This window comes from Puma concolor, chromosome E2 (assembly GCF_028749965.1).
Source record: "Puma concolor isolate L17-30 chromosome E2, mPumCon1.1.hap2, whole genome shotgun sequence".
Lineage (NCBI taxonomy): Eukaryota > Metazoa > Chordata > Mammalia > Carnivora > Felidae > Puma > Puma concolor.
In genome coordinates, this window is record NC_141681.1 from 15,328,744 (window position 1) to 15,356,580 (window position 27,837).

The 27,837-nt window shown below is 47.8% G+C and overlaps 3 protein-coding genes across 7 annotated transcripts in view; 1 reads left to right on the forward strand and 2 right to left on the reverse strand.

The window, feature by feature from the left end:
• The window catches only part of TXNL4B (thioredoxin like 4B), a 46,267-nt gene extending 38,523 nt beyond the window's left edge, over positions 1-7,744 (reverse strand). The window contains exons 1-5 of one of the 5 annotated variants that reach the window (XM_086689025.1): positions 7,453-7,643; positions 5,445-5,505; positions 4,317-4,485; positions 2,910-3,061; positions 599-916 (exon numbers count right to left, since the gene is read on the reverse strand). In XM_086689025.1, the coding sequence (XP_086545151.1) occupies positions 751-916; positions 2,910-3,061; positions 4,317-4,448 (450 nt within the window). In that variant the 5' untranslated portion in view covers positions 4,449-4,485; positions 5,445-5,505; positions 7,453-7,643 and the 3' untranslated portion in view covers positions 599-750. The other 4 variants (XM_086689027.1, XM_025920676.2, XM_086689026.1 and 1 more) reach the window with 4 other exon arrangements.
• Positions 7,745-7,823: 79 nt separating this feature from the next.
• On the forward strand, positions 7,824-27,572 carry DHX38 (DEAH-box helicase 38). Its single transcript, XM_025920639.2, has 27 exons — positions 7,824-8,141; positions 10,392-10,731; positions 11,077-11,264; positions 11,916-12,017; positions 12,817-12,964; positions 13,119-13,237; positions 13,388-13,464; positions 13,935-14,090; positions 14,608-14,769; positions 14,962-15,069; positions 15,417-15,529; positions 17,091-17,228; positions 17,839-18,025; positions 18,161-18,346; positions 18,732-18,872; positions 19,222-19,332; positions 19,428-19,544; positions 19,728-19,835; positions 20,379-20,491; positions 21,219-21,427; positions 21,552-21,706; positions 22,136-22,291; positions 22,388-22,522; positions 22,724-22,849; positions 23,595-23,690; positions 25,103-25,224; positions 27,078-27,572. The coding sequence occupies exons 2-27, from the start codon at positions 10,409-10,411 to the stop codon at positions 27,160-27,162; spliced, it is 3,681 nt and encodes a 1,226-aa protein (XP_025776424.2). The 5' UTR covers positions 7,824-8,141; positions 10,392-10,408; the 3' UTR covers positions 27,163-27,572.
• The window catches only part of PMFBP1 (polyamine modulated factor 1 binding protein 1), a 51,621-nt gene continuing 49,812 nt past the window's right edge, over positions 26,029-27,837 (reverse strand). The window contains exon 21 of the mRNA XM_086689017.1: positions 26,029-26,369. Coding sequence (XP_086545143.1) covers positions 26,353-26,369 — 17 coding nt within the window. The 3' untranslated portion in view covers positions 26,029-26,352. The remainder of the gene's footprint in view (positions 26,370-27,837) is intronic.

Below are 27,837 nucleotides of genomic sequence, written 5' to 3' on the forward strand. Positions count from 1 at the left end.
GTTAAGCGTCCAACTTTGGCTCAGGTCATGATCTCACAGTTTGTGAGTTTGAGCCCTGCGTTGGGCTCTGTGCTGACAGCTCAGAGCGGGGAGCCTGCTTCAGATTGTGTCTCCCTCTGTCTCTGCCACTCCCCAGCTTGCAATCTCTCTCTCAAAAAATAAAAATAAATAAATAAAAGTTTAAACCAGAAAATTTCCAAAATAAAACATTTTTTCACTATCTGTAGAGAAACATTTATTCCAAGAGAAACTGAGATAACAGGGACTGGAGACAGGAGAGCATGAGATAAATACATGAGTGGAGAAACGGGTGAGGGGGAGGGTGTGTGTGTGGGTACATTTAGGGTAAAAAAATAAGTACTTCTGCTCTTACGGGAAATGATTTTCTATTTTACTTGTATATCAAAGTCAACATAAATATACTAGCCAATGTTTAGAAGGATTCTATATCATCTTAAGGAATAAAGAGAAGCACAATAAAAATTAAAAAAAAAATCACGCTGGGGAAATTGACCCCGGTGGTCTTGACTGCTCTGGGGTTTGCAGGGAATAGACATTTAAGCATCTCTGCCCATCGCAGTGCCAGCGTGGTCTTCTACTTGAGGGTGGGGTATTTTCTACCCAAGTCAGCACTCTTCTCTGCTGGGATGCTGAACACATGTCCGAAGGACTCCAGGAAAACGGCACAGCTGGGTTCAGGTACTGTTTCAAGATGTGCTTTTTTCTTCAGCTTTGATAGTCATGAATGCGTTAAATGTCTTGATAGAGAAGGTCATATTTGGGAATATTCTTGGGATCAATAGGACTTTGGACAATAAGCTTTCCCCTCATTGCTCCTCGATAAATTACTTCAACCAAATCTATGAAGTCTTGCTTGGTTTTGAAACTTCCCACAAATTTAGTGTGATCGGGAGACCTAGAGAGCACGGGAGAAAAACAACCACGCTCAGAACTTTTAGCGATTTCTCGCTGCAGACCTTCAGGATAAACAAAATGAAGCACAGTTCTGATACTTTCTGTTCCTGAGGGAGACTTCAGACATAAAGCCCAACATTGATTTCTCCGGTCCTGAGTACAGGGCCCATTTGATACAGGATTAAACGCAGAGCCGTGGGCCACTGGGAGGGCACGTGAGCCCTACCAGGTGAAGAGCCTTCCCTTCAAAATCTACCTCAATTTCTTCTCAGTTCCTTATCAAGTAGAATTCCCTGGGCGTTGGGATGGGCATAGTTGGTTGCCGCTGCTGTTGGCCTTGCCGTGAAGAACCCGTTAACTGGTCACCGTCTCTGAGTTCCCCTCACTTATACTTTTGAGTGGGGGGGTACAAAATCGTTTTTTTTTCCCTATTTCAAACATCGGTTATGTTTATTACAGAAATTTTTTAGAAAAAAACATTACCAGTGAGGTCAAAGGCCGCATTTGGTACATATTCTTCCAAAGTGTGTGTGCGTGTGTGTACACACGTGTGTTTCTTTTTTCAAAATCATGGTAATTATATCATGCAAACTATTTTGTAATGTTCCAACTTACATAAACCTATTTCTTTCAAAGTCATTAAACTTGTATTTACAACATCATATGAAACTGACATCTAGTGTCCTTCTGTGAACATCTAGTTTCTTTCCAAGTATTTTGCTCTTTAAATAATGGTGGGATGAATATTTAGGCAGCCAATTTTGCCCACTTTCATGATTATTTCCCTTTAGATAAATTCTTGCAAATGCAATTGCTAGGCTGAAATTTTTACATATTTAAGTTGGCACATAGTGTCATAAATCACATTTTAAAAAGACTGCACCAGGGGGGTGCCTGGGTGGCTCAGTCGGTTAAAAGTCCTAGGTCATGATCTCATGGTTGTGAGCCCTGTGAGGGGCTCCACATTGGGCATGGAGCCTGCTTAAGATTCTCTCTCTCCCCCTCCCTCTGCCCCTCCCTACCTTGAGCATGCTCTCAAAAAAAAAAAAAAAAAAAGATTGCATCACATTAACTTCTGTCACCTGTATCCTAGGAGAATAAACAGCTTTAAAATAAAACAGGTAATGGTTAATGCACTTTCAAGTAGATAATGACAAAACAGATACATAGATCTAAACAAGCAGACACCTGAACCACAGTGAGAAGTGTTAAGAATTATGGACACACTGAAAATACATGTTGAGTGCTAGGATGCTGACTGGATACAACGGAAGGTGTTAAAGATTTCATGGTGCTTATTCTTTTTTTTTTTTTTTCAACGTTTATTTATTTTTGGGACAGAGAGAGACAGAGCATGAATGGGGGAGGGGCAGAGAGAGAGGGAGACACAGAATCGGAAACAGGCTCCAGGCTCTGAGCCGTCAGCCCAGAGCCTGACGCGGGGCTCGAACTCACGGACCGCGAGATCGTGACCTGGCTGAAGTCGGACGCTTAACCGACTGCGCCACCCAGGCGCCCCTCATGGTGCTTATTCTTGACAGAATTGAAGAATGACATCAGAATTCTCTGAATGGCAGAAGATAGGACACTTGGCCAGAGAGAAACATATCTCAGTTTGCCGGAAGGAACACTTCTTTCATAAATGCAGCCTACCAGTCCCAAAAGTTTAAGAACAATGACACATTATGTATTAAATGAAATTCCTAAGAAACTTTTAAAAAAGCTGTTCTATATTTTCTACACCAAAGGGTAGATAGTGCTGCACAAACTGTTCAATTGTTTCCTACTTACGTAGGAGGTTAACATTTGCCAATCATACTGGATACGCTGTCATTTTTGTGCCAAAGTTTCACATGACCAAGGAGTGGGTCACCTGAGGACACAGCACCAACACAGGGCTCACAGAGCCACCCTCATAGGCAGGTGAGTTACTGGAACTGCTTGGTTGAAAGAACCCCTCACAGCTGCAATGACTTCAGGTCAATCTAACTTACCCATAATCCACTTTCATGTGCTGCCCATTGAAGAAGAACACAGTAGATGGAATATAACTGATGTCAAAATAGTGCGTGTAAACGGGAGTTTGGTCCACATCTACCAGATATATAGCAGCCATTTTACTCAGGTCAGAAGACGTCTTAGAAAGCTGCAAATAGAGACATGTAGGTTACAATGAGAGAGGCAGCTAAATCTCCCCTGAGTTCCACATTAGACACAATGTAACCTTATCATTCAGACAGGGCCCTGGGTAAACTGTGTAAACTGTGTGAATACATTTCTCTCTCTTTTTTTTTAAATTGATTTTTGGTTGTAAAAAGCTTTTATAAACTTCTTATAGATTTATGAAATCCATGTTCGCTTAAACAAAAACAACTCAGAAATATACATGGCAGACACTGAAATTCCCCCCAATCTCCTGCCTTCCAATCCCCCCTTAAATGATAATCATAATAAAAACAGTGAAGGCTTGTCTGGCGGGTTATTACACGTTAAGTGTCCAAAGTGCTTTATGCTTATTAACTCATTTGATCCTTACAACATTCATATGAGGTTACTATAGTCCCCACTTCTTAGATGAGGAAACTGGGTAATCTGCCCCTGGTCACACAACTTAAGCAGTACAGCTGGGATTTGAACTTGGGCAGCTTGGCTTCAGTCTATACTCTTGGCCTCTGATATTCCCTTCCCTCTGTGGCTGAGGGTATAATCCTCTGGCCCATTCCTCCCTCAGATTAACACATCAGCATTCATTTTTAATCACAGAAATAAAGATTCTTATACTGGATCCACACTGTGTGTGGCAGCAATAGAAATGGTGTGAAGAGGTGTTAGTTCTGGGATCAGTCTCTCTCTATAACAGAGACAAGAATAACCACATTTTGTCCCATACTCCCCTCCCTACTCATCAGAGTATGAAGACGTGTTATGAAATCAGATTACCATCAGGCACACACTGGAGGCACCACACTGGAAAAGCTTATTTGCAGGCAGAGAAAAAGAAGTTTGAACCCCAGCTCTGCAAGTTACTGGTCTGTCCTGTGGGAAGTCACCTGACGTCCCTGGCATTCATCTCCCTGTGTGGGAGTAGTAACAGTGATGGTAATTATTCCACTGTTGTGAGCACAGAGTAAATAAGTGCTTCCGGTCCTCTACTGCTCTGTTGGTGAAACTGAACTTGGATGGCTACTGGTGGGGAGGGACGTCTAGGTCAGATTCAGCAGGATCACGGGTCTGGGGGCTTAGCTCAGGGCAGGCACATGACCAGCTCCTAGTGAAAGAGTGCCAGCAAATGAAAAGCAGTATCTCCAGGCCCGGCCACTGCCTTTCATGCACTTTGTAGATGTTGAAGTGAGAACGTATAGATTTTTAATAAAAACCATTTATTTAAAGAATTCACTTACAATATCATCTAGCTGCAGACAGACTGGATCCTCATCTCTCCCAAATCGGAGAACCAATACCTTCTCTGCAGTACTTTTTATTGCTTGGTCTACTTCTTTTTTGCTAGTTAGCTTGGGCAACAGGAAGCTCATCTTGCCATAATCCAAATATTTATCCTTACTGTCAGTCCTGAAATACAGTTGCAATATTTAAAGACAGATTAAGTGCATGAGTCCTAATTAAAAAAAAAAAAAAATTAATTTTGTAGTAGTTAATACACATATATTTTATTCTCAGAGGAAAGAAATCGTTTCATACAACATAGTATCACAACAGTAAAAAAAAAAACAACACACTAAATGCACAAACTTCTGGCAAGTCCACCAGCTTGAAAAGAAACATAAATACAAAAAGGCGTACTGTGGGGGCGCCTGGGTAGCTCAGTCGGTTGAGCGTCCGACTTCAGCTCGGGTCATGATCTCACAGTCTGTGAGTTCGAGCCCCGTGTTGGGCTCTGTGCTGACAGCTCAGAGCCCGGGGCCTGTTTCAGATTCTGTGCCTCCCTCTCTCTCTGACCCTCCCCCATTCATGCTCTGTCTCTCTCTGTCTCAAAAATAAATAAACATTAAAAAAAAAAATTTCAAAAAGGCGTACTGTGAAAAACCTCCCTCCCTCTCTCCGGCCTCAACTGGCCCTGTTAGTACTGGCCTGTTTCTCCCCACACAGCAGGTAGCTACTTTCATTAGTTTCTCATGTATCTTCCAGTTTTGTTATGCATTTACAAAAACATACCAATGTGCATTCCTATGTTTTTTCCCTCTTTTACCCCAAAGACAGGCTATTCTATCTGCCAGGGTTCTAGCAGGAGAAAGATAACATTCTCAAATTTGGTAATTTCGAAAGATTTTCATTAAGGCAGGGTACAGGCACACACCAGGTACAGTGCTGTACTCGGGCTAGTAAGAGCAGGGCGCCGTTCCCACCCTGAGGCCTGAAGGAGCTACAGCAGGGAGTAGTTAGCACAAGTGTGTGGTGGGGAACGCCGGGTGGAGAAGGCTGTCATTTGGAGGTCAGCCTGCAGTTAAGGGATGCAGCCACTCTTCTCTGTCTGTCTGATCTCCTCCTAATGTGCCAACTGGGTGACTCACACTGGAACCAGAGGGCAGGGGAGATGCAGAGGGCATCCAAGTCTCGTGGTCCTGGAGCAGTCTAGAGAAGGAAAGAGTGCATCTGGAGAGGCAAATGACAGATGTCCGGCACACATACTTTACCCACTCTTCTTCACTTTGCGCTTTTTTACTTAGCATGCATAGACCTTCCCATATCTAAACACACGTTGTCACAGAGACATACTATTTCACACACGCACCACACTTTTAAAACCGTCTTTTACTGATGAAGTATTATCATGAGCCCCCACCCCCATGTGACAAACAGATAGATTAAGAGTGTGTGTGAAAACCACCAAATAAACAAATCATAGGGGCGCCTGGGTGGCTCAGTCGGTTAAGCGGCCGACTTCGGCTCAGGTCATGATCACGCGGTCCGTGGGTTCAAGCCCTGCGTGCTCTGTGCTGACAGCTCAGAGCCTGGAGCCTGTTTTGGATTCTGTGTCTCCCTCTCTCTGACCCTCCCCCGTTCATGCTCTGTCTCTCTCTGTCTCAAAAATAAATAAACGTTTAAAAAAAAATTAAAAAAAATAAATCATAAAATACTCAGATAAAAGGGAACTAATCCAATTCCCTCATTTTATAGACTTGTTTGCTTATAGTTTTGGTTCTAGCTACAGCACGGACTAGAATCAAAGCCACCAAATTTCTTTCCTTCTAAAGTTTTTTATTTTATTTTAGAGGGAGAGAGAGAGCGCGCAAGCGGGGGAGAGAGAATATTAAGCAAGCTCCACACTCAGCACGGAGCCCATCATGGGGCTCGATCCCACGACTCTGGGATCATGACCTGAGCCGAAATCAAGAGATGGATGCTTAACTGCCTGAGCCATGCAGGTGCCCCCAAGCCACCAAATTTCTAGTGCAGTGTTCCTCCTGCTACAATAAGCTCCTGTTCTTATGGTTGAGAAACTCTATTTTTGAGTCCATCCAGAACTCCACCAGGGTACTTGACATTTTATATTTGGCCCCCAAGTTGGCTAATGCTATGAAAAGGGAGGATTTCTTTATGTGTGTGTGTGTGTGACAAGTCACATTTTAAGACAAGAGTTAATAAAAATGTATATAGGAAATGAAATTGTTCCTGTAATAAGTCATACTTTAGACAGGCAAGCTGATTGCTAGGAAGGACTTCATCAAATGTCAGTAGCAGAAAAAATTACTGATAAAAGGGAAAGTCAAAGTGAGGATGGATCTATCCCACCCTAGAATTCAAACAGCAACTCCAGTTCTGATAAAGAGGAGGAAAACTAAAGCCACACCTAAGAAAATGTTCATAGCAAGGGATACCAACAGAGACTTCACAAAAGAAGAGGTACAAATAGGCAAAAATATTCGGAAAGTTAAGCTTTACTAGTAAACAAAGAAAAGCAAATGGAAGATTATTTAACAAAGCCATTAAGTTGGTAAAGACAAAACAATATTGCAAGAGTGTGAATAAAGGGCCACACATTCTTACTTGCTGCTGGAATGCAGAGAAGCAAAAACTTTTCCAGAAAGAAAACAATTTGAGCAACAACTCCATTTCTGAGAATTAACTTGACACGTCCACAATGATTTATCACATTCTTAAGGTGAAAAACTGCAAACAACTTAAATAGCCCAAAATAGGAGATTGGAAAAAAAATTACAGTACAGTCCTGGAACATACTATTACACAGCTGCTAAATACTGTTACAGATGAACATTTCACATATTGAAAAGTTCTCATGATAAATCAGTTACAAAAGAGTATATAAAGTGTGATCCCACTGCTGTACAAAACCTAATACAAATGTATACATTTACATAGAAATAACTAGAAATAAATATCCCCAAACACATAGTGGTTATCTCTGTCAGTGAACAGACAGGTGACTTTTATTTACATCGGAGTGAGAGTCTTCTTCCAAACTATTCGCTATACATACATACTTAATATATATATGCTTAATGATGCTTGTGGTTGGGCTGCTCCTGGCCCACAAGTGCTAGGGAAAACGACACCTACTTTCTTTGTACAAGTCACCTCCTTCTCTTCCACTTGACTGTTCGCAACCCCGACCACTTCTCCGAAATGTCGGCACACAGGCGGTTCCCGTCTTCTACACCAAAAGCAGCGACCCTAACTCAAAGTAACCCAGGGGCTGCTGCCCGCCAACTCTGGCGGACCACTTATAAAACCGGAAACGGAAAAAGAATACTCACTGGCAAGTAGATAAACTTGCGGTCTTTCCCCTCAATAGTCCCACAAGCCGACGAGATTATTCGTTACTCTAGTCACCGCCCACTTTGCCCGCCTTTGACAGGAAGCCTAGCGTCACTTCCGCCCTTATTAAACATGACCGACCTCCTTCCCTTTCTTCTTAGAGCCGAGGCGGGGCCTCGCCTTTCAGGCTAACTATGATTGGTCGCGATGAGACTCGGAAATGTCTCTGACCAGGGTTCCAGAGGAGGATACTCTAGCGTTGAGTGCTTGGTTGCTTTCTATACCACACTTGGCGCCAGGAACCGGCGGTTTCCGGGCTGCTCTCGATGGTTATCTCTGGACGGATAGAGGGGATCGCGCAGGGTATTATGGGACAATAATGGCTGCGCTCAAGGTTTGGGATTGGCTTTCTGAGGCGATCTGAGTGAGAGGTGGCGGTGCCGGCGCCCCGAAATCTGGGACAGGAGGTCCCAAGAGTCGGATTTGGTGACGTGAGTGTCCTTTCTTTCTTCTTGACCTGCCCTTCGCCAATTACGGCAGCTCCAAGCGGCGGATATGGGTCCTTCGCTCAGGTTCCGGTCCGAGTTTGCGGTCTCGTCCCTGTCACCCAATTTGCCTTTCTTACCCTTGGGATGCTGCACCGGTCCGGGCTTTCCTGTCCTTTCTCCTTGATCTGGTCAGTACTGCTGCCTGGCTGCCCAGGGGTCATCCTGCACCCTTCTTTAGGCCTCTGCATTGGCCCCCTCCCAAGCAGAGGCCGAGCCTAAGTAGGGCTCCTTGTGTCTTTCTTCTCTGTCATAGTGGTATCTTTACTATGTGATCTCCTCTACTAGAATGTCAACTCCAAGAGGGCGGGATTTTTGCCTGTTTTGTTCTTTGTTCTTTTCCTATTGCCCAGAACAGTGATTGGGTCACATAAGGTATTCGATGAAAAATTGTTGAATGAGTAAATCTAGTTTTTCGAAATTTTCTATTCTTAATTGGCTTCTTTGTCACTAATCATTCTCCAGAATCCAGTCCTTTTAATTCCTTATTTGTTCTCAGCAGCTAGTTAAATCCTATCAGACTCCTTGTCTTGTGCTATTGGGATCTTCCTTTGCTGTCTCTAGATATGTTTGTTTTCCTGTTCTCCATTAATCAGTTTAAATTCATTCATTCATTTATTCACCAAACTTTATTTCACTAAGTGCTGGCTGTAGTAATAGCAAGATAGACAAGGTTCTCTTTGGCAATCTAGGAGTATATTTTTTAGTTTATGCTACTGTTGAGCATAGCATATATATGTTTACCTTCCTGTTTAGATTTCCTCACATGCACAGAAGTCACCAATATGCAGCTCTGTCTTTTCTCTTCTGCCTGATGGCATTTTTCAAAATGCAACTCTTGTGTCTGTGTTGATATTATGTTTGGCAATATTTCTCTGTAGAGCTGTGCATGTTAATTAGAACTGAGCAAAACATCCTGGATTCTGGTGGTACCCTACACCTTGACAGTTCCTTTGCTTCACTGACTTGTTGAAAGAGGAGAATTATCCAAGCACCTAGAATCGGTGTATAAGTGGATGGTGTGTAATGGGATGTAAAGAGGAATGAATTTGATACACGTTGAGTGTCAGAAAGTCTTATAATCACCTTAATACTTTTCAGGAAACCATTTCATAACTTAGTGTTTCTCGTTAATATTTTTGGTGAACATGGATTGTTATTAAACAAGATCCCAACTGCCGGGAGATAATTCTTTTCTACAAAACACAACTGGTCCACAAAAATCCACTAGTATATGGATCACATAGTATATGGTAGCTTTATACCCCAGCATGTCTACTCTGCTGTATCTGTAGTTTAAAGGGAGGGAGAGGTAGAAGGGCTCATGTAGAAAATGTTGAGCCCCGATTAGTACAGAGAAGCATGGCAAATAAAATAATGTGACAGTTACTTTTATGTATGGCTTTATGGTTACAGAGAGCTTTCGCATACACTTTCTTGTGGGATTCTTATAATAATTCCGTGGACTAAATAAAGCAAAAAATATTTCTGTTTCACAGATACAGAAATTATGCCTAACCAAATATTAAGTTATCTGCTTACAATCATACAAGTAGAAAATATCAAAAGCTTGCATTCTAATTGAGGATTCTGACTTCAAATCTAGTGGTATTCCCCTACAGTCCCTTTCTAGATGCCATCATGTTCTAGTAAGTGTCCTTCGTGAGGACTGTGCTTGCCTGGTATCCTCTTGGATCCCGGTGTTTGGTGGGTGTGTGAATGTGTGTCTCTGTTTCTTTTTTTTTTTTTTTATTTAAAAAAAATTTTTTTTTCAACGTTTTTATTTATTTGTGGGACAGAGAGAGACAGAGCATGAACGGGGGAGGGGCAGAGAGAGAGGGAGACACAGAATCGGAAACAGGCTCCAGGCTCTGAGCCATCAGCCCAGAGCCTGACGCGGGGCTCGAACCCACGGACCGCGAGATCGTGACCTGGATGAAGTCGGACTGCGCCACCCAGGCGCCTCAAGTGTGTCTCTGTTTCTGATGTGTATCAGAGTGGGAGTAGGAGGATCTTTTGAGATTGTCAGTGACATAATGGAAAGATTTTGGCAAGAGGTAGCTAAGCAAATCCTGGTCTTGATGGGGAGGTTAACTCCCTGAATATCCCTGTAACTTCAGTTATCCTGGGATATAGCAGAGCTATACCTTTTCTCCTTTTATATCCAATACAAAATGGGTTGTCTTCCTTCCACAGAAATCCCAGAGCCTGTCATGGAGGACACCAGCGAGGATGCCTCGATCCATCGATTGGAAGGCACTGATCTGGACTCTCAGGTTGGTGGTCTTATTTGTAAGACTAAAAGTGCAGCCAGTGAACAGCATGTCTTCAAGGCCCCTGCCCCCCGCCCTTCCTTGCTGGGACTGGACTTGTTGGCTTCCCTGAAACGAAGGGAGCGAGAGGAGAAGGACGATGGAGAGGACAAGAAGAAGTCCAGAATCTCTTCCTACAAGGACTGGGAAGAGAGCAAAGATGACCAGAGAGATGCTGAGGAGGAAGATAGTGACCAAGCTGGCCGACATAGCCGAAAAGACAGGTAAAGGCTTTTGGATGGGTTGACCAAAAGGGAATGAGAATGGAGGCCAGGGAATAACATCCCATGTTGATTTCTGTTTTCTTGTTGGACATATAGATCTTTATGGTTTTATTATGATTCTGTAGTATTGAAGTAGATAGGAAGTGATATTTTCTTCAGATGTGTGGGGAACATTTAAAGGTGACTAAAGAGAGCACAAAGATTAGAAATGATTTGGGTTGTTGCCATCAGTAAGCCTGTAGGGAGATTAAGTGGAAAAGGTCAGGTCACCCAGCCAGCCCCCCTTTGGGGGCAAGGTTTTTCTCCTAAGGAGGGGCATTTTACCACTTGCCCTCTCTGTTTCAGGCATTATCGATCTGCTCGGGTAGAGACTCCATCCCATCCTGGTGGTGTGAGTGAAGAGTTTTGGGAACGCAGTCGGCAGAGAGAGCGGGAGCGGCGGGAACATGGCGTCTATGCCTCGTCCAAAGAAGAAAAGGATCGGAAGAAAGAGAGATCACGGGATCGAGACTCTGACCGCAAGAGAGACAGAGGTAACCAGCCCAGCCTAGTTCCTATAGCCCAGTAAGCATTTGAGTGGACATATCAGCTTCTTTCCTGTTGCAGGAATTTTTCTAATGCCTGATAATTAGGGAGCCCTGTTGGTGTTGATAGTGTTGGGGTTGGGAATAGCAGGCTGTTTAAGAACTGTCACTTGCAGCATAGCTGCTTTGCTTGAGTGTGTAGTTCTCGTTTAATTATGAAAATTGGTGATAAAGGCAATACCAGGCAGTGTGTATAAGAAACCAGAATTTACACTGGTGTTGCTAACAGAGAAAGGACAGTGCTGTGAAGCAAAGCTGGACATATAATCCAACGCTGGCTTTGCTCAGTATTATTTAAATTTTATAGCTTATAGACTGGTAACCATTAACAGCTATTCATTGTAGACTTATAACTATTGTTTTTTGAATTCTTGCAGGAAAATAACTGTTACTGTGAGTTTGAAACTTTGTAGCCAGTAACTATTTTTTCCCCCTGAAAGAATGGGGATATGTGAGTTTCAGGAGCCCATGGATCGCATTAGAGCAGTGCAGGTTGCACCTGTGAGTGAGTGGGAAGGCCTGTCCTTTCTCTAGGGTGAAGATGGGTGGAAGTTAGGATGGGACACACATTTTCTAAGCTCTGCACGTGGCTCTTGACAGATGAGAGGGATAGAAGCAGACACAGCAGCAGATCTGAGCGGGATGGAGGGTCAGAGCGCAGCAGAAGAAATGAACCAGAGAGCCCGAGACACCGACCTAAAGGTAGACCGAGCCGTTGCTTGTGGTGATTTGTCAGGGGTCAGTGTATACAAGGCAGCGTCCTCAGTTGATATGCCATGGGCAGAGTCAACTGCTGGTTCCACTATGAACTTCTTGGAATACTTGGTTCTGAGTCAGGTTGGAAGGCCCTGGACCTCCCTGTTGAGACGGATATGCTCCTCTAAGTTGGTAGGCCAGTGGACTGAATGGCCAGTTTTCCAAATGGCAGGAAAGAATAGGGAGCTGGGGAACAGAAGAATTGATTAAAAATAATTATTTAGGGGTACCTGGGTGGCTCAGTCGGCTAAGCATCCAACTTTGGCTCAAGTCATGATCTCACGGTTCATGGGTTCGAGCCCCGCGTCAGACTCTGTGCCGGCAGTGTGGAGCCTGCTTGAGATTCATCCTCTCTCTCTCTCTCTCTCTCTCTCTCTCTCTCACTCTCACTCTCACTCTCTCTGCTCCTCCCCCACTTGTGCACACACAACACACACTCAAAATAAATAAATAAACTTAAAAAAGTTGTTTATATTCAAGAGGAGTATGTTTGCTGAGAGAAATTGGATATTCTTCAAGATGTTGTAAACACATTAAAAAAAAAGAAAAGTGTTATAAATACGTGAAAACTGGCCTATTAAAATCCAGATACCTTAAAAATTGTCAAGATTGTGTTACAAGTAGATATCAAGTCTATCGATAGTGAAAGAAAGAGATTTGGGGAATTCACTTTTGGCTGATAGCCCTAGAGCCGTGTCCCAGTGAAGTTAGAGGTTTCCGGTGGATGTGTTCTTTGTCGCCCCAGATGCAGCTACCCCTTCAAGGTCTACCTGGGAGGAAGAGGACAGTGGCTGTGGTTCCTCAAGGCGCTCGCAGTGGGAATCGCCTTCCCCGACACCTTCCTCTCGAGATTCTGAGCGGAGCCATCGGCAGTCCAGTCGAGATCGCGATAGGTGATGTTCTGGGCAGAGCAGCCCAGTTTCTCTGGGTGGGTGGCAAAGGGTGGACGTGATGAGGGCAAAGGGATCTGGGCTGGGGGAACAGATGGCAGCTGGGGAACATGTCTCAGCTTAGTGACTTAGTGATGCTGGTTACACGGTCTCCCAGGTCCGTGAGGAGCAGGTACTCAGATGACACACCTCTGCCAACCCCATCCTACAAATACAACGAATGGGCCGATGACAGGAGACACCTGGGGTCCACACCCCGTCTGTCCAGGGGCCGAGGTAAGGCAGGGGGAGGGAGGGGGACAGGGAAGCGGGATCACTTGTCCCAGTGAAGCTGAGCAAAGCTGCGCTTCTGGAGCTGTGCGGTTTTGCAGGGCTCTTGGTGGGGCTGGGGGTGTTTGGACTGACCTGCTGTGTGTTCTCCTTCAGGAAGACGGGAGGATGGCGAAGAAGGAATTTCATTTGACACAGAAGAGGAACGGCAGCAGTGGGAAGATGACCAGAGGGTAAAAACCTTATGTCTTTGAGGCACCGAATGAGGAGTGGTGGACCTCCATGGGTGAATGGGCCACGAGTGACGCTCTAGTGGAATTGGACTTCGATGAGGGCAGTTAGCACTGGACAGTCTCTAGAGCCGAGCTGGATTCAGTCCCGAAGCCTCGGAGTCTCTCCAGAGGCACAGGCTCCTCTGTGAAACTTCTCACCTGCCACTGGCAGACCTGTTTTAGTTAAGCGTTGGTGCCACCGTGTGGTGAATGTAAGAAGTGCCGTCACGATGGGCGGCCACATAGTCCGTCCCCGCCTGTGTCCTCCACATGGCTCGTCCTAGAGCACCTCCTGCACCTTCCTCCTGCACCTCCCACAAACATTGCTCCACCACACCAGTGACTTCTCACCAGACACCTCCCCTCTGGTCTTGTCTTGCACATAAACTCGATCTGTTCCTTGTTTTCACCGCTCTGTCACATCGCTGCAGCAAGCTGACCGGGACTGGTACATGATGGATGAGGGATACGATGAGTTCCACAACCCCCTGGCCTACTCCTCCGAGGACTATGTGAGGAGGCGGGAGCAGCACCTGCATAAACAGAAGCAGAAGCGCATTTCTGCTCAGCGGAGGCAGATCAATGAGGTGGGCTGCTGGCGGTAGCTGGAGTGAACCCGGCTGGCGTTGGGCATGTGGGAGAAGTGCGGGCCTTGTGCACATGGTGGCAGCACAGCTGGCCTCTCGTCGCTGAAGTATTGGGTGTCGCTGTGCCTCTAGAGTCTGAGGAGGGTGGGCGTAGAACCTTTCAGTAGTTATCTCCTAACCTCTCTCTCTCTCGTAGTCCTCCTTCCGTGCTGGGATGGGAACTAGTAGGGTGTTCTTTGTGTCTCTGCGTGGGGCTGCGGACGCTCGCCATTTGTGTGTCCGTATAGAGGTTCTGACTCACATATAAAGGGCTGCTGCTTGGAAAAAATGTCGCCGGTGGTTTGGGATCAGTCACTTTTCTTTCTTAGGAGCCACAGGGTACAGAGGCCGGTGACATGTCTACGGCCCAGGCCTCGTGTGGCCCTTCTCTCAGGACTTGATGTGTGGACTCTCCCAGTGACCTTTCAGATGCCTTGTGGTTGCAGTCTGAGCGCGGCCCCCCGTTGTGTTCTCATAGGATAACGAGCGCTGGGAGACCAACCGCATGCTCACCAGTGGAGTGGTCCATCGGCTAGAGGTGGATGAGGACTTTGAGGAGGACAGCGCAGCCAAGGTGCATCTGATGGTGCACAACCTGGTTCCTCCCTTCCTTGATGGACGCATCGTCTTCACCAAGCAGGTGAGGCCGCTGGGGCCTGAGAGAAGAAAGCTCAGATAGAATTGAGCTGAGGGTGGGGGGGAAAAAAGAGGAAAAAAAAGCCCCCATCCCAATAGGATAGAAATCCTTTCATTTATTAGGGCTGTCATGAAGTGGACCTTCCTGTTGAGTGTAACGATCAGTGGAGAATTCCTCTTTTTCTCCAACCTACAGCCAGAGCCTGTGATTCCAGTCAAGGATGCTACTTCTGACCTGGCCATTATTGCCCGGAAAGGCAGTCAAACGGTGCGGAAGCACAGGGAGCAGAAGGAACGCAAAAAGGTTGGTTTCTTGTCCTTTGGGGCCTGGGAGTCTGTTTTTTTTCTTTTTAGAAATTGCATGAGATCTCATGGGTAGAGGTCCTCTTGGAAGTTTGAGGACACTCACACAGCAAGAACCAGCTGTTGGAGGAGGGCTTCATGTTCCTCCACCAAGGCCTTTGTTAAGACAACCACAGGGCCCGATGCTCTGGTGGCTTGAGGTAGAAGAAGGGAATGTGGGCGCCGGGCCACTGCGTCTTTGTGGGAATTTACCATCTGCTAGATGGAGCCTCCTGTGCAAGTGGGATTGGTTTGCCATGGACCACAGTCGTGTTACACGATGGAGCAGACTTTCCGTATTTTTTTTAGGCTCAACACAAACACTGGGAACTGGCTGGAACCAAGCTGGGAGATATAATGGGTGTCAAAAAAGAGGAAGAGCCCGATAAAGCGCTGACAGAAGACGGTAAAGTGGACTATAGGTAGGGGTCTTGGTCAGCAGTGGGCTGTCTCCTGAGCCAGCGGCCCTCAAGGACACTTGCTGGGGAACTGAGAGAATTTGTGGCTCATGAACAGAAAAATTAGGTCACTTTGGATCTTCTAGTCTGTTCTCATCCCTTCCTCCTGGTCTCTCTTCTACCATCTTCAGCTTTTCCTAGATATTATTCCTGCCACCACCACTACTACTGCTATAGGAGTGACCTCAGTGCCTGTCAGCGTTAAATGCCTCGCAGATACTGACTGAATTCTCAACGACAGTCTCACGAGATAGGTGCTCTCCTTCCCATTTTTCGTGTGTAGAGGATGAGACCCAGGGAGGTTAAGTAACTTGTTTGAGGTCACCCAGCTGTAAATGGAGCGATGCTCAGACCCAGACATTGTAGCTTTGGAGCCTGGTGTCTTAGTCATGGTGCTGAAGTGCACTTCTGATGTTCAGTGTTGGAAGGTAGGCTTTGCCCCCTTAGATTTCAGTTTAATGGAAGGAAGAACCACTTTTAACAGTGTTTTGAAAATAGGAAAGATTGTTTTTACCAGGGAGTGGCTTCCCTGTTCATAGAGGTATTTAAGCAGATGGTAGATAGCTGCCTGTTGGGGTTCACATGTTGGGCAGATGGCTGGACTCAAATGTCCCTCCTGAATCTCATCCTTTGAACATACTGAAGTCTTACTGAACTGGCATCCAAGTGAATAATTCCCTGCACCCCTCTGAGAAATAACCCAAATGAGAAGTCAGTACTGATGGTCAGCCCTTGTTAGTTTATAAATGTAATCCCGTAGGCATTAATTGTTAGCTGACTGAGAGTGATGGAGAAATTAGAATAGGAAGCCTGACAGGGTGTGGGGGGAGGTCTGAAAGGGGGACAGGTCTCTCGGGAGAGTGGCGGGCAGCAGACATGTGGACACCCACTGGCAGCACTGAACTGCTCTCTCTTTGCAGTTTTGGGAAAATTACAAAGTTCTTTGGAGTCTAGGCGTGTATACATGTGTCAGATATTTGTGTGCTTTCAGTAGAAGCTGGAGGTCACTACTAAGTGGGACTATTTTTTCTCACAATTCTTTGAAAACGAAGCTTTACAGACCATGCCATCCGCCATCCTGCCAGGAGGAGAGAGGAGGTCTGACCCTGGTCAGGACTCTGTAGCCATGACTCCTCCATTTAGCCTTTCGAGCATTGGGCATTGTGCTGGGTATTCTGTACAAGATAATTACCTGGTGATCTCAGTTCCTCTTCTGGTTGAGCTTTTTGGGGCAGAGAACTGGCCCATTTGTTAACCTGAACTCCTCTGAGTCATACTTAGTTTTCTTTGCCCAGGGAATGTTGGGTATGTTGTGGATGATGGTTCTCAGACCGCAGTTCTAGTCCCTTAGGCCAGAGGAGACGAGAAACATCTTGGATCACCTGGCTGCTCTAGTGTCTCAAAGATTTCTTGCGTCTTGTTGAAGTGGGTCTTGTTCTTGGGTGTAGGAAGAAGGACAGTAACCCAGTCAGGAAAAACAGTGTGGGAAATTGTGCAGGGTGCTTAGGCTGCTGTGTGTTCTCAGGACGGAGCAGAAGTTTGCGGATCACATGAAGAAAAAGAGTGAAGCTAGCAGCGAATTTGCCAAAAAGAAGTCGATTCTGGAGCAGAGGCAGTACCTGCCCATCTTTGCTGTGCAGCAGGAGCTACTCACTATTATCAGGTAACTTGTCTAGGAATTCCAGTGTTGACTGGGTGTCCCTTGGGTCCCTTGTGTTTACTCACTAGCTCTTTTACTTTGGGCTGTTGCATCTGGTAGAGAAGGGAGAGAATTTTTTCTTATCTGACCTCCATACCCTGGGCTACTTTGCATGAAGTAATAAGCAAAATGACTTTGCTCTGTTATATTTCATTTGTTTAAACCTCACCATCTTCTTTTTTTTTAAATGTTTTATTTATTTATTTTGAGAGAGGCGGGGGGCATGAGCAGGGAGGGGCAGAGAGAAAGAGAGAATCCTAAGTAGGCTCTGTGCTGTCCATGCAGAGCCCGATGTGGGGCTCAATCTCACAAACCATGAGGTCATGATCTGAGCTGAAACCAAGACTTGGATGCTTAACTGACTGAGCCACCTAGGCACCCCTAAACCTTACCATCTTCTAGACATTGTAGGGGGTGTCTTCATTCGGGGCTGTTTTCCCAGGGAAATCTGCCTTTAAGCAGGCGTGCTCCTTGGATAGCCAGACATAGGCATAGGAGGTGGCAACGTCTTGTTGGAGGATTGGAGGTGGCCATCCGCCTGACCTGTTTGCCCTTCGTCTTCTTTCCCGTGTAGAGATAACAGCATCGTGATTGTGGTTGGAGAAACAGGGAGCGGTAAGACCACCCAGCTGACACAGTACTTGCACGAAGACGGTTACACGGACTACGGGATGATTGGGTGCACCCAGCCTCGGCGTGTGGCTGCCATGTCGGTGGCCAAGAGAGTCAGTGAAGAAATGGGAGGAAGCCTTGGTGAGGAGGTGAGTGGGCACGAGGGCTGAGCTGTACAGCTTCCGTCCTTTTGAGCTGACCTCCTAAGGCCTGGGCCCAGCATGGGGTATGCGGGCAGTGAGCTGGGGCCCAGAGCTTCTGAGCTGTCTCTCCCTGACTTTCAGGTGGGTTATGCCATCCGCTTTGAAGACTGCACCTCAGAAAACACCTTGATCAAATACATGACTGATGGGATCCTGCTCCGGGAGTCCCTCCGGGAAGCAGACTTGGATCACTATAGTGCCATCATCATGGACGAGGCTCATGAGCGCTCCCTCAACACTGACGTGCTCTTTGGGCTGTTGCGGGAGGTGAGGGCTGTGGGGCACAGTCTGTCTGCACCCGTGGGGCTTTGATGCATGCCCTGTTGGTAGTTCATGACCGAGGTACTCCGAGTGGGCTGGGGTCCCGCCTGGGGGATCCAAGAGGGTCTCTGACAGGCCTGAGTTTGCTGAGGCCTCCAGGTTGCCAGGTTGAGACCTGGGTTGTAGTTTATTCTGTTCTTGCTCAGCCAAGAGACTCCGGGTTCTCTTGGCCGTGGCTCTATGGGTTCGGTCCTCAGGACTGTTAGGAATCTAATGTGCCCATCTGTCAGCTTCAGCTTGTTTCATCTGGGAGTAATGTTGCTGAGATTGGAGGGAGGGAGCCAAGTGTTCCAAATCTATAGGGAAGCCTCGGACTGACCTCTTCTCTCAGGTGGTGGCTAGGCGCTCAGACCTGAAGCTCATTGTCACATCGGCTACTATGGATGCAGAGAAATTTGCTGCCTTTTTCGGGAATGTTCCCATCTTCCACATCCCTGGTCGTACCTTCCCTGTTGACATTCTCTTCAGCAAGGTACTGAGGCCTCCTTTTTGAACCATTCCTGACCTCTGATGAGAAGTCAGTTGGAGGGCATGGGGTAGGGAACTGAGCCAGGAAAGGTTTTTGGGGTTACCATGGGGCAGATGGGGCACTCTAGCTCTAGGTCTGAGACACAAAGGACTGTACTCGGGGGAGGTCTAGTTTTATTCTTTCATTAGAGCAGCAGTGCAGGGTCCAGAGAGGGCAGTCAGGCCCATCTGTAGCCCTGAAAGTCCACTGGCTCTATCCCTATACCAGTGACTGACCACCAGTTCCTGAGGGATGTCCAGCCTGCATTTCTCTCGATGCTTCCCTTTGACCATGTCTCTGACTGGTGTTGCAGACGCCGCAGGAGGATTATGTGGAGGCCGCGGTGAAGCAGTCCTTACAGGTGCATCTGTCGGGGGCCCCCGGGGATATCCTTATCTTCATGCCTGGCCAAGAGGACATTGAGGTGCGTGCCTTGGTCATGACCATGATGAGCAGGTAGTATCCTACATATGGGAGTTTGGGGCTCTGGTATCTCATGGCTCCTCTCTGTGCCCTCAGGTGACCTCAGACCAGATTGTGGAACATCTGGAGGAACTAGAGAATGCACCTGCCTTGGCTGTGCTGCCCATCTACTCCCAGCTGCCTTCTGATCTCCAGGCCAAAATTTTCCAGAAGGTGTGATAGCAAGAATATCTGTCTTGGGTACCCACCTTTGGGTCTCCCTGGATTTTCCCAAGGGAGGACTAGAGAGAGGGTGTTACTTTCCCTGCAGGGGTGGGGTGTGCTTTTTGCCCTGTGGAGTCTTTCCTACCTGAGGGCCTACAGCCTTCCCTCTTTGTACATCCTGCCTGGTTCTAGGCTCCAGATGGAGTTCGGAAGTGTATCGTTGCCACCAACATTGCTGAGACATCTCTGACTGTCGATGGCATCATGTTTGTTATTGACTCTGGTTATTGCAAATTAAAGGTAAGAAAAGACACAGGCACTAGGGCCCTGGGCCTTCACCTGAAGCTAACTCAATGTAGTAGGTGGTGGGAAGGCAGGCCCTGGGTCTTTAGCCCTTAAACGAGGGATGGACTTGGATTTAAGAGGCTAACATTTGAGTGCTGATTTTGCTGTGCACTTGATTGACCTAATCTTTGTGATAACGCCATGAGTTAGATGATTTAATAACTCTGTGCAGATCCACAGAGCTGGTATTTGTGGGGAAATTTCTTAAGGTTCCTGGTTTCAAAAGGATGGCTGCCAGGGCACCAAGGTGGCTCGGTGGGTTAAGCGACTGACTTGTTAGCTCAGGTCTTGATCTTAGGGTCATGAGGTCACCTCCTGTAGTGGGCTCAACACTGGGCATGAAGCCTACTTAAAAAGGAAAAAGGATGGCTGTCTGCATTGCTAAAACGCTGTACTCTGTGCTGCTTAGCAACCAGGGTTTGTCTGTCTTTGTCTCAAGGTTGCCTCCCCCTTTCCCCTTACTCTATGCTTAATCAGCTCTTTATTGTCCCCTCCTAGGTCTTCAACCCCAGGATTGGCATGGATGCTCTACAGATCTATCCCATCAGCCAGGCCAATGCCAACCAGAGGTCAGGGCGAGCCGGCAGGACGGGCCCAGGTCAGTGTTTCAGGTAGGAGCCCTGTGCTAGCCTGCTCTCTGGGGCAGCGCTGGGATTGCTGAGTGTGGAGCCCAGGCTGGGGCAGTGGGGACTGGACTGTGATCCAGCAGAGGGATGCTGGCCCTAGGATCCCTGAGGCTCAGGACTGATGGTGGGGCTGCCACTTGGTGGTTTGCTCTTCATATGCTGCTGAGCCAAAGAGTAGCCTTTCCAGATGGCTTGGAGGTCTGAGCAGCTTTGGGTGTCAGGCAGTCCCATGTTGAACGTACCTGCACCTGAAGACTCTCACAGGCTAAGTCTGAGCAGATTATATCTTGGCTCCTGTTACACTTCTGCAGTTAGTTTTTCTGATTTTCGTGTTTTAAAAAATAACGTATTCGCTACAGAAATTCAGAAAATACAGAAGAGCATAAAGAAAACAAAACCGAGCCATAAATCTCGTCCCAGGCTCATTGGTTCCAGAATTGAAACAAATATGTAGGAGACTCCAGCAGAAGAGTCAATTGGCAGGACTGATTTGAATGGGTGGAAATCCGGGATTCAGAGAGAACAAGGCAGGTGGGAGAAGAAATGAGAACTTGTCCTCACTGCCTGTGGCTTTCTTCCATACTGACCTCTGTGGGGTGCAGGTGCAGGGCAAAGCTGGGGTAGCATTGGGTCTTCCACTGCAGGGACCCCTGTGCGGGCAGCTGGGCCCCGAGGCGGTAGATGCAGCAGAGTGTGGTCTTCTTCCCGGCAGGCTCTACACCCAGAGCGCCTACAAGAACGAGCTCCTGACGACCACGGTGCCCGAGATCCAGAGGACTAACCTGGCCAACGTGGTGCTGCTGCTGAAGTCCCTTGGGGTGCAGGACCTGCTGCAGTTCCACTTCATGGACCCGCCCCCCGAGGACAACATGCTCAACTCCATGTATCAGCTCTGGATCCTTGGGGCCCTGGACAACACAGGTGCCGAGCCCCGGGAGCTGGAGATGGGGGTGGTGGTGGTGGTGCTCACGGGCTCTGGCGGTCGGTTTCGCTCCTCGTTTACTTCACTGTGTCCACCGAATGTCTGGATTCGCTCCTCTCCCAGGTGGGCTGACCTCGACTGGGCGGCTGATGGTAGAGTTCCCGCTGGACCCGGCCCTATCCAAGATGCTCATCGTGTCCTGTGACATGGGCTGCAGCTCCGAGATCCTGCTCATTGTGTCCATGCTCTCGGTGCCAGCCATCTTCTACAGGCCCAAGGTTGGTGGTGGTGGCCGCTCTGGTCTCCTCGAAGCTGCAGGGGGCTTTACCGGGTTGAGGAAGGGTTAGAGAGGACTGGTTTCTTTCTGTATCATTAAAATGGAACAGAGGCATGGGAGTCAAAGTTTCCAAAGAGTGGTATTACTGCTTTCTGTTAAGCAGGTTGGGGTAGGGGAAAGCATGGGCTAGATCAGTGGTTTTCAGGTGATTTGGAAATTTCTTACCGTCTGGTATAGTTGTGCCTGAGCTGTCACGTTTTAGAGTAGATGTTTTGTCAGAAGCTACGTTATTTTCCCTGGATCGTTAGGGTAACACACTGATGTGTTTAAAGCTGTGCGTGCAGGCAGGTAACAGTGTGAAAAGCTCCGGGATCCTTGCAGTGGGCCTGGACTCCCCGTGCTTACAGTAAGGGTCCTTTTTCCTTCCTAGGGCCGAGAGGAGGAGAGTGATCAAATCCGGGAGAAGTTTGCTGTCCCCGAGAGTGATCATTTGACCTACCTGAATGTCTACCTGCAGTGGAAGAATAATAATTACTCCACCATCTGGTGTAATGATCATTTCATCCATGCCAAGGCCATGCGGAAGGTGGGGGCAGTCGCCCAGATAAGCAGGATGTTGGGGTGAGGCAGGGAGGCAGGAGAAGGCGGGCTTCATCCTTGCCTGCCCTGTGTCCTTCTCTAGGTCCGGGAGGTGCGGGCTCAGCTCAAAGACATCATGGTACAGCAGCGGATGAGCCTGGCCTCGTGTGGCACTGACTGGGACATCGTCAGGAAGTGTATCTGTGCTGCCTATTTTCACCAGGCAGCCAAGCTCAAGGTGAGCCCAGAGGAGCCTGAGGGAGTTGTGGCCCTTTCCTGGCCTGATAATCATACCAGCGCGGAGTTCTTTCATTCTCATTGTACAGTCCTACAGACCTGGGTTTTCCCCACCAAGGCCTTTGTCAAGACCTGGGATGGAGTGGCTGCCCAGATGAGCAGTATTGTCCTGATGTGGCCACCTTTTGTGTCTCTTCCCTAGGGAATCGGGGAGTATGTGAATATCCGGACAGGGATGCCCTGCCACTTGCACCCCACCAGCTCCCTCTTTGGAATGGGCTACACCCCAGACTACATAGTGTATCACGAGCTGGTCATGACCACCAAGGTGAGTCTTCTCTGACGCAGTTTACTTGACGTGGGCCTACCTGGCTGGGCTGGGCCTCTGTAACCCTTCATTGCCTTCCTGTGTGAGCTTTGAGCCTGGGAGACTTGAGGCCACATGTGTTGCTTTGAGATGAATTGAGAGATTTGAGGATTTGAGGATGCTTACTTGGAATTGACCTTCAGATGCCAGTGACCTCAGCTATGCCAGCAGGATTGTTTGTTACTTGCTGCCAGGGATGAGCAACCCCTGTTGGTATCATTAGAAGGGCTTTCTGGGGAGCCTGGGTGGCTCAGTTGGTTAAGTGTCTGACTTTAGCTCGGGTCATGATCTCATGGTTTGTGAGTTCAGGCCCCACATTGGGCTCTGTGCTGACAGCTCAGAGCCTGGAATCTGCTTCGGATTGTGTCTCCCTCTCATTCTGCCCCTCCCCCGCTCGCACTCTGTCTGTGTCTCAAAAATAAATAAACATTTAAAAATTAAAAAAAAAAAAAAAGGCTTTCTGAGGGGTTAGGCCTTTTCTCTTGGATACTGGGCGTGGGGGAGGGGCATTTTCTCAAGCATGGAGGGATTTGGGAGAAAAGATTAAAATTCCAGTGTCTGGGGCTTATGTCTGCCTTTTTCAGCCTCACAGGGCTGGGGGTCAGGCCCTTCCCATGTAGGTCCCGATTGTGGAACTACTCGGCGAGGGACGGCCCAAAGCATTGGCCTTCCTGTGACCACCGCTTTGTGACCCTTCTGCCTGCAGGAGTACATGCAGTGTGTCACTGCTGTGGATGGAGAGTGGTTGGCGGAGCTGGGCCCCATGTTCTACAGCGTCAAACAGGCGGGAAAGTCTCGGCAGGTAAGCATCCCACGCTCGCCACGGAGGTTCTGTTTGCCTGTGGGACCCATTTTTCGCACAGCCCGGGATTGAAGACACGTCCTCACCTGACCCCTGTCCTCCTTACTTCTCTCTCAAACATAAAAGCTGTGATGGAGCCAGGTTGGTATGGTAGATTTTCGCCCATTTGCTCCAGTTGCTTGGTCGGATGAGCCTTTTAAAAAAAACCTTATTATTGAAAAGTCCAAATATTCGTAGAAGTATAAAAAACAGTATAGGGAGCCGTCATGTATTCCTTACCGAATCTCCATAATGTTCAACATGTTGGTCAGACTTATTTGGCTTATTCCTCCTCTTCTCCATACGCTAATTTTTTTTCTTAGAAAAAATTTTAAAGCCTCTCTCTGACACTTTATTTCACCAATAAATACTTGAGTAAACATCTCTAAAAAGACTGGTTTTTAAAATGTAACCTTTTTGCCATTATCACTCAACAGAATTAATCCTTAATGTCTTCCAGTCCTTATTCATATTTTGTCATTTGTTTCAAAGATAAACTCGTATGATTTGATTTGCTCGAATCAGAATCTGAATGTTACAGTTAGTTGGTATATGTGTAAGTGTTATGTTCTAGAATGTGCTCTGTTCTCATTCTTTATTATGGCATTGATTACTTGGAGAGACTAGGTTACTTGTAGAATATTCCATTTTCTGTATTTGGCCGATTGCTTTTCGTGATGGCGTTTAACTTGTGCCTCTGTCCCATGTTCTTTCTGTAAACTAGTAATTAATCCAAAAGCCTAATAAGATTCAGGTCCAAAGATGCACAAATGTGTGCAGTGCCGTGAACTTCCTTTTAGATCCTATCAGGAAGCACGTAAGGGCTGGTGGCCCCACTTTTGGGGATGCTGAGAGTGGTCAGTGGTTCTGCCTGATCCCTCCAGGATAGATTGTCTCCCTGCCACTCCACCTCCTCATGGTCTTCGCGTATGTGGATGGCTGCTGCCTCGAGCTGTCCTTCAGGGCTTCAGACTGTGGGGGGCTTTCCTTCCTCTCTTGTCTGTACTGTCCACACTGGGTCTGTGCACACCTTCCTTATGTCTGTTCTTCCCAGCCAGCTGATCGTGTCTTCCCTATTTCTTGTACTTCCTGGCATTACTGTGAACTTGGTAAGAGAGTGAAAGTACTTACGGAATTGAGTGGAGAGCTGAGACACGATAGGGTTAGGACTGAATCGTGTCGTGTCTGTCTTGAATCAACGAACTGGCCTCAAAAGAATAGATGGCCTTGGTGTTGGGGCAGGGAGCCACGTGGCCCTGCCTCTGGGAGCTGGCACTGTGTACACGGCACCTGGCTTGTGGTGGGGAGATGGGTGGGACAAGGCTCTCCACTTGCTGGTGGTGGTCCCCAGTACCTCGCCCTCCCTTTTCTAGGAGAACCGCCGACGGGCCAAAGAGGAAGCCTCTGCCATGGAAGAGGAGATGGCACTGGCTGAGGAGCAGCTGCGAGCCCGCCGGCAGGAGCAAGAAAAGCGCAGCCCTCTGGGCAGTGTCAGGTGGGCTGCGGCCTCGGGACCCTGGCTGGGATGGTGCCTGCCCCTGAGAGGCTCTGGGGAGCAGCCCGATAGACTGAGCAGGTCCCCATGCAGGCCGGTGATCTAAAATTTGAGTGTGTGGAGCTGAGCTGGTCACAGAAGTTGACTGGTTCCATGGAGGCATGGGAGGAGTTCCAGACATACTCTCAAGGGGCAGTGATACATCTGCAGCTCCTGGTCATTGTCATGTTGTACTGAGGCCTGCGGTGGGCTGGAGAAGTAGGCAGGGCTTATAGCTCTACCGACAGGCTAGGGCTTGGAAATCATGTGGAGACGGGAGGAGAGTCTTGGGCTTCTGTGTCTGCTGGTGCCTGGAGTCAGGTCAGACTTCACAGGTGAAGGGCACAGTTCTCCACAAGACTGCCTTCACTTCAGGGGCACCTGGGTGGCTCAGCCAGTCAAGTGTCCAACTGGAGCTTGGGTCGTGATCTCGCACTCTGTGAGCTCAAGCCCCGTGTCAGGCTCTGTGCTGACAGTTTGGAGCCTGGAACCTGCTTCAGATTCTGTGTCTCCCTCTCTCTCTCTGCCCCTCCCCTGCTCACACTCTGTCTCTCTCTGAAAACAAAACAAAACAAAACAAAACAAAAAAAAAACTGCCTTTACTTCAGACACCAGCTATAACTTGGGGTGTGCTAAAGATCCCTCTCACTTCTGACCACCTTGCTACATATTTGGGGATCTGCATGGACTCCCCCGCCATTTGATAACTTGCTAGAATAAGTTGCTAGAATAAGTTGCTAGAATAACTCACAGAACTCAGGAAAGTACTGTGTTTGAGATTACAATTTTATTATAGCCAAAGGTTACAAATCAGCACCAAGGGAGAGATGCATAGAGTGAGGTCTGGGATGGTCCCAAATGAGAAGCTTCCATTGTCCTCGGGGCTGCATTACCCTCCTGGCCCATTGGTATGTGATAGTATGCACAGAGCATTGCTAGCCAGGGAAGCTTCAGCGTCCAGAGCTTTATTGGGGTTTCATTACATAGTCACGAATGGTTGAGTATGTATCCATGTGATTGACTCAGTCTCCAGCTTCCTTTCCATAGAGGCTGAGCTGATATCATGAGTCTCAAAGTATAGCCTTCTGGTCACGTACTTGGTTTTTCTTTAAAAAAAATTTTTTTTTTAACGTTTATTTATTTTTGAGACAGAGAGAGACAGAGCATGAACGGGGGAGGGTCAGAGAGAGGGAGACACAGAATCCGAAACAGGCTCCAGGCTCTGAGCTGTCAGCACAGAGCCCGACGCGGGGCTCGAACCCACGGACCGCAAGATCATGACCTGAGCCGAAGTCGGCCACTTAACCGACTGAGCCACCCAGGCGCCCCACGTACTTGGTCTTTCTAGCTGGGCCAGCCCTTATCCTGAGTCCTCTTGTTAGGATAAACTATCAGATGTTACCATGTGTAACAGAGACACTCAATCCCTCTGGAAATCTCGAGGTTTTAGAGATGACCTCCCAGGACTGGGGCCTAGGGCCAGCCAGATTCTTTATTAGAAGGTGGAGTGGCCGTCTGGTGAGGTGGCTGGAAGACTGCTTCCATAGCTCACCTGGGAGGCATGAAAGGAATTGTTAAAAAATTTAGCTGCCAACAGTCCTTGGTGGGTATCAGAGTCAGGTGGTGCTGTTACTCTGCTCCCCATCACAAATGGGGATGGCAGCAGGGGGGAAATGTGCTGGGGGAGAAGACTGTTCAGCCCCAAAGCCTGCTCACACACAGAAAGAGCAAGGCCTCAGGCTCCTTGCTGTGCTGTGCATCCTGGTTGGCGTGAGTAGCAGTGTGATTCCTCACCCCTCTTTCCGTGTCTCCAGGTCTACAAAAATCTACACTCCAGGTCGGAAGGAGCAAGGAGAACCCATGACCCCTCGCCGCACGCCAGCCCGCTTTGGGCTCTGAGCCGAGGCTCTCCCTGCAGAGGATGCAGCATGTGTTGAGTCCTGAGCCCTGTGGCCAGAGCATCTGGGGCCTGCCAACAAAACCCTTTCATCTGCGCACTTTCGTCTGTGTACATCACAGCCCCCGGGGAAGCTCCTGCAGGGGCCAGCTCTACAACAGAGGGAGTGGCAGTTCCTTGGTGCAGGGGTGCAGGTCAGGGTGCGGAGCAGCGAGAGCTGCCAGGGCAGTGAGAGCTGGCCAGACCCACTGTGTCCAAATAAACCATTCCTGGGATGCTTGGTGTATAAATGACTTGGCCGTAACTATGGTTTTTTAAAATTCTGTGTAAAGCAGCAAAATAGACCTACAGGGAATTGTAATTTGGTTATAATTCAGGATTTGGAAATAAATTTATTGTTTGTAAAATGTTATTGCATTTTGGACTGTTCCTTTTTCCCTCGCTGCCCTAAATTACATAATGATAGAAGATGGGCAAGACGCCGACTTGACTTTCTTTAGGTGGCTCCTTCTAAAATCTCACCTCACCTTATTTCTGTTCTCCAGGCAGTCCTCTTAGAAGAGGGTTGGCAGGGTGGGACACAGCTGGCAGGGACAGATAATGGCCTGGGGCACTAGGCGGGCCAAACTCTGAGGGCGCCTCACTGTTCCCAAGGCTGGTGGGCAGGACAAGGCTGG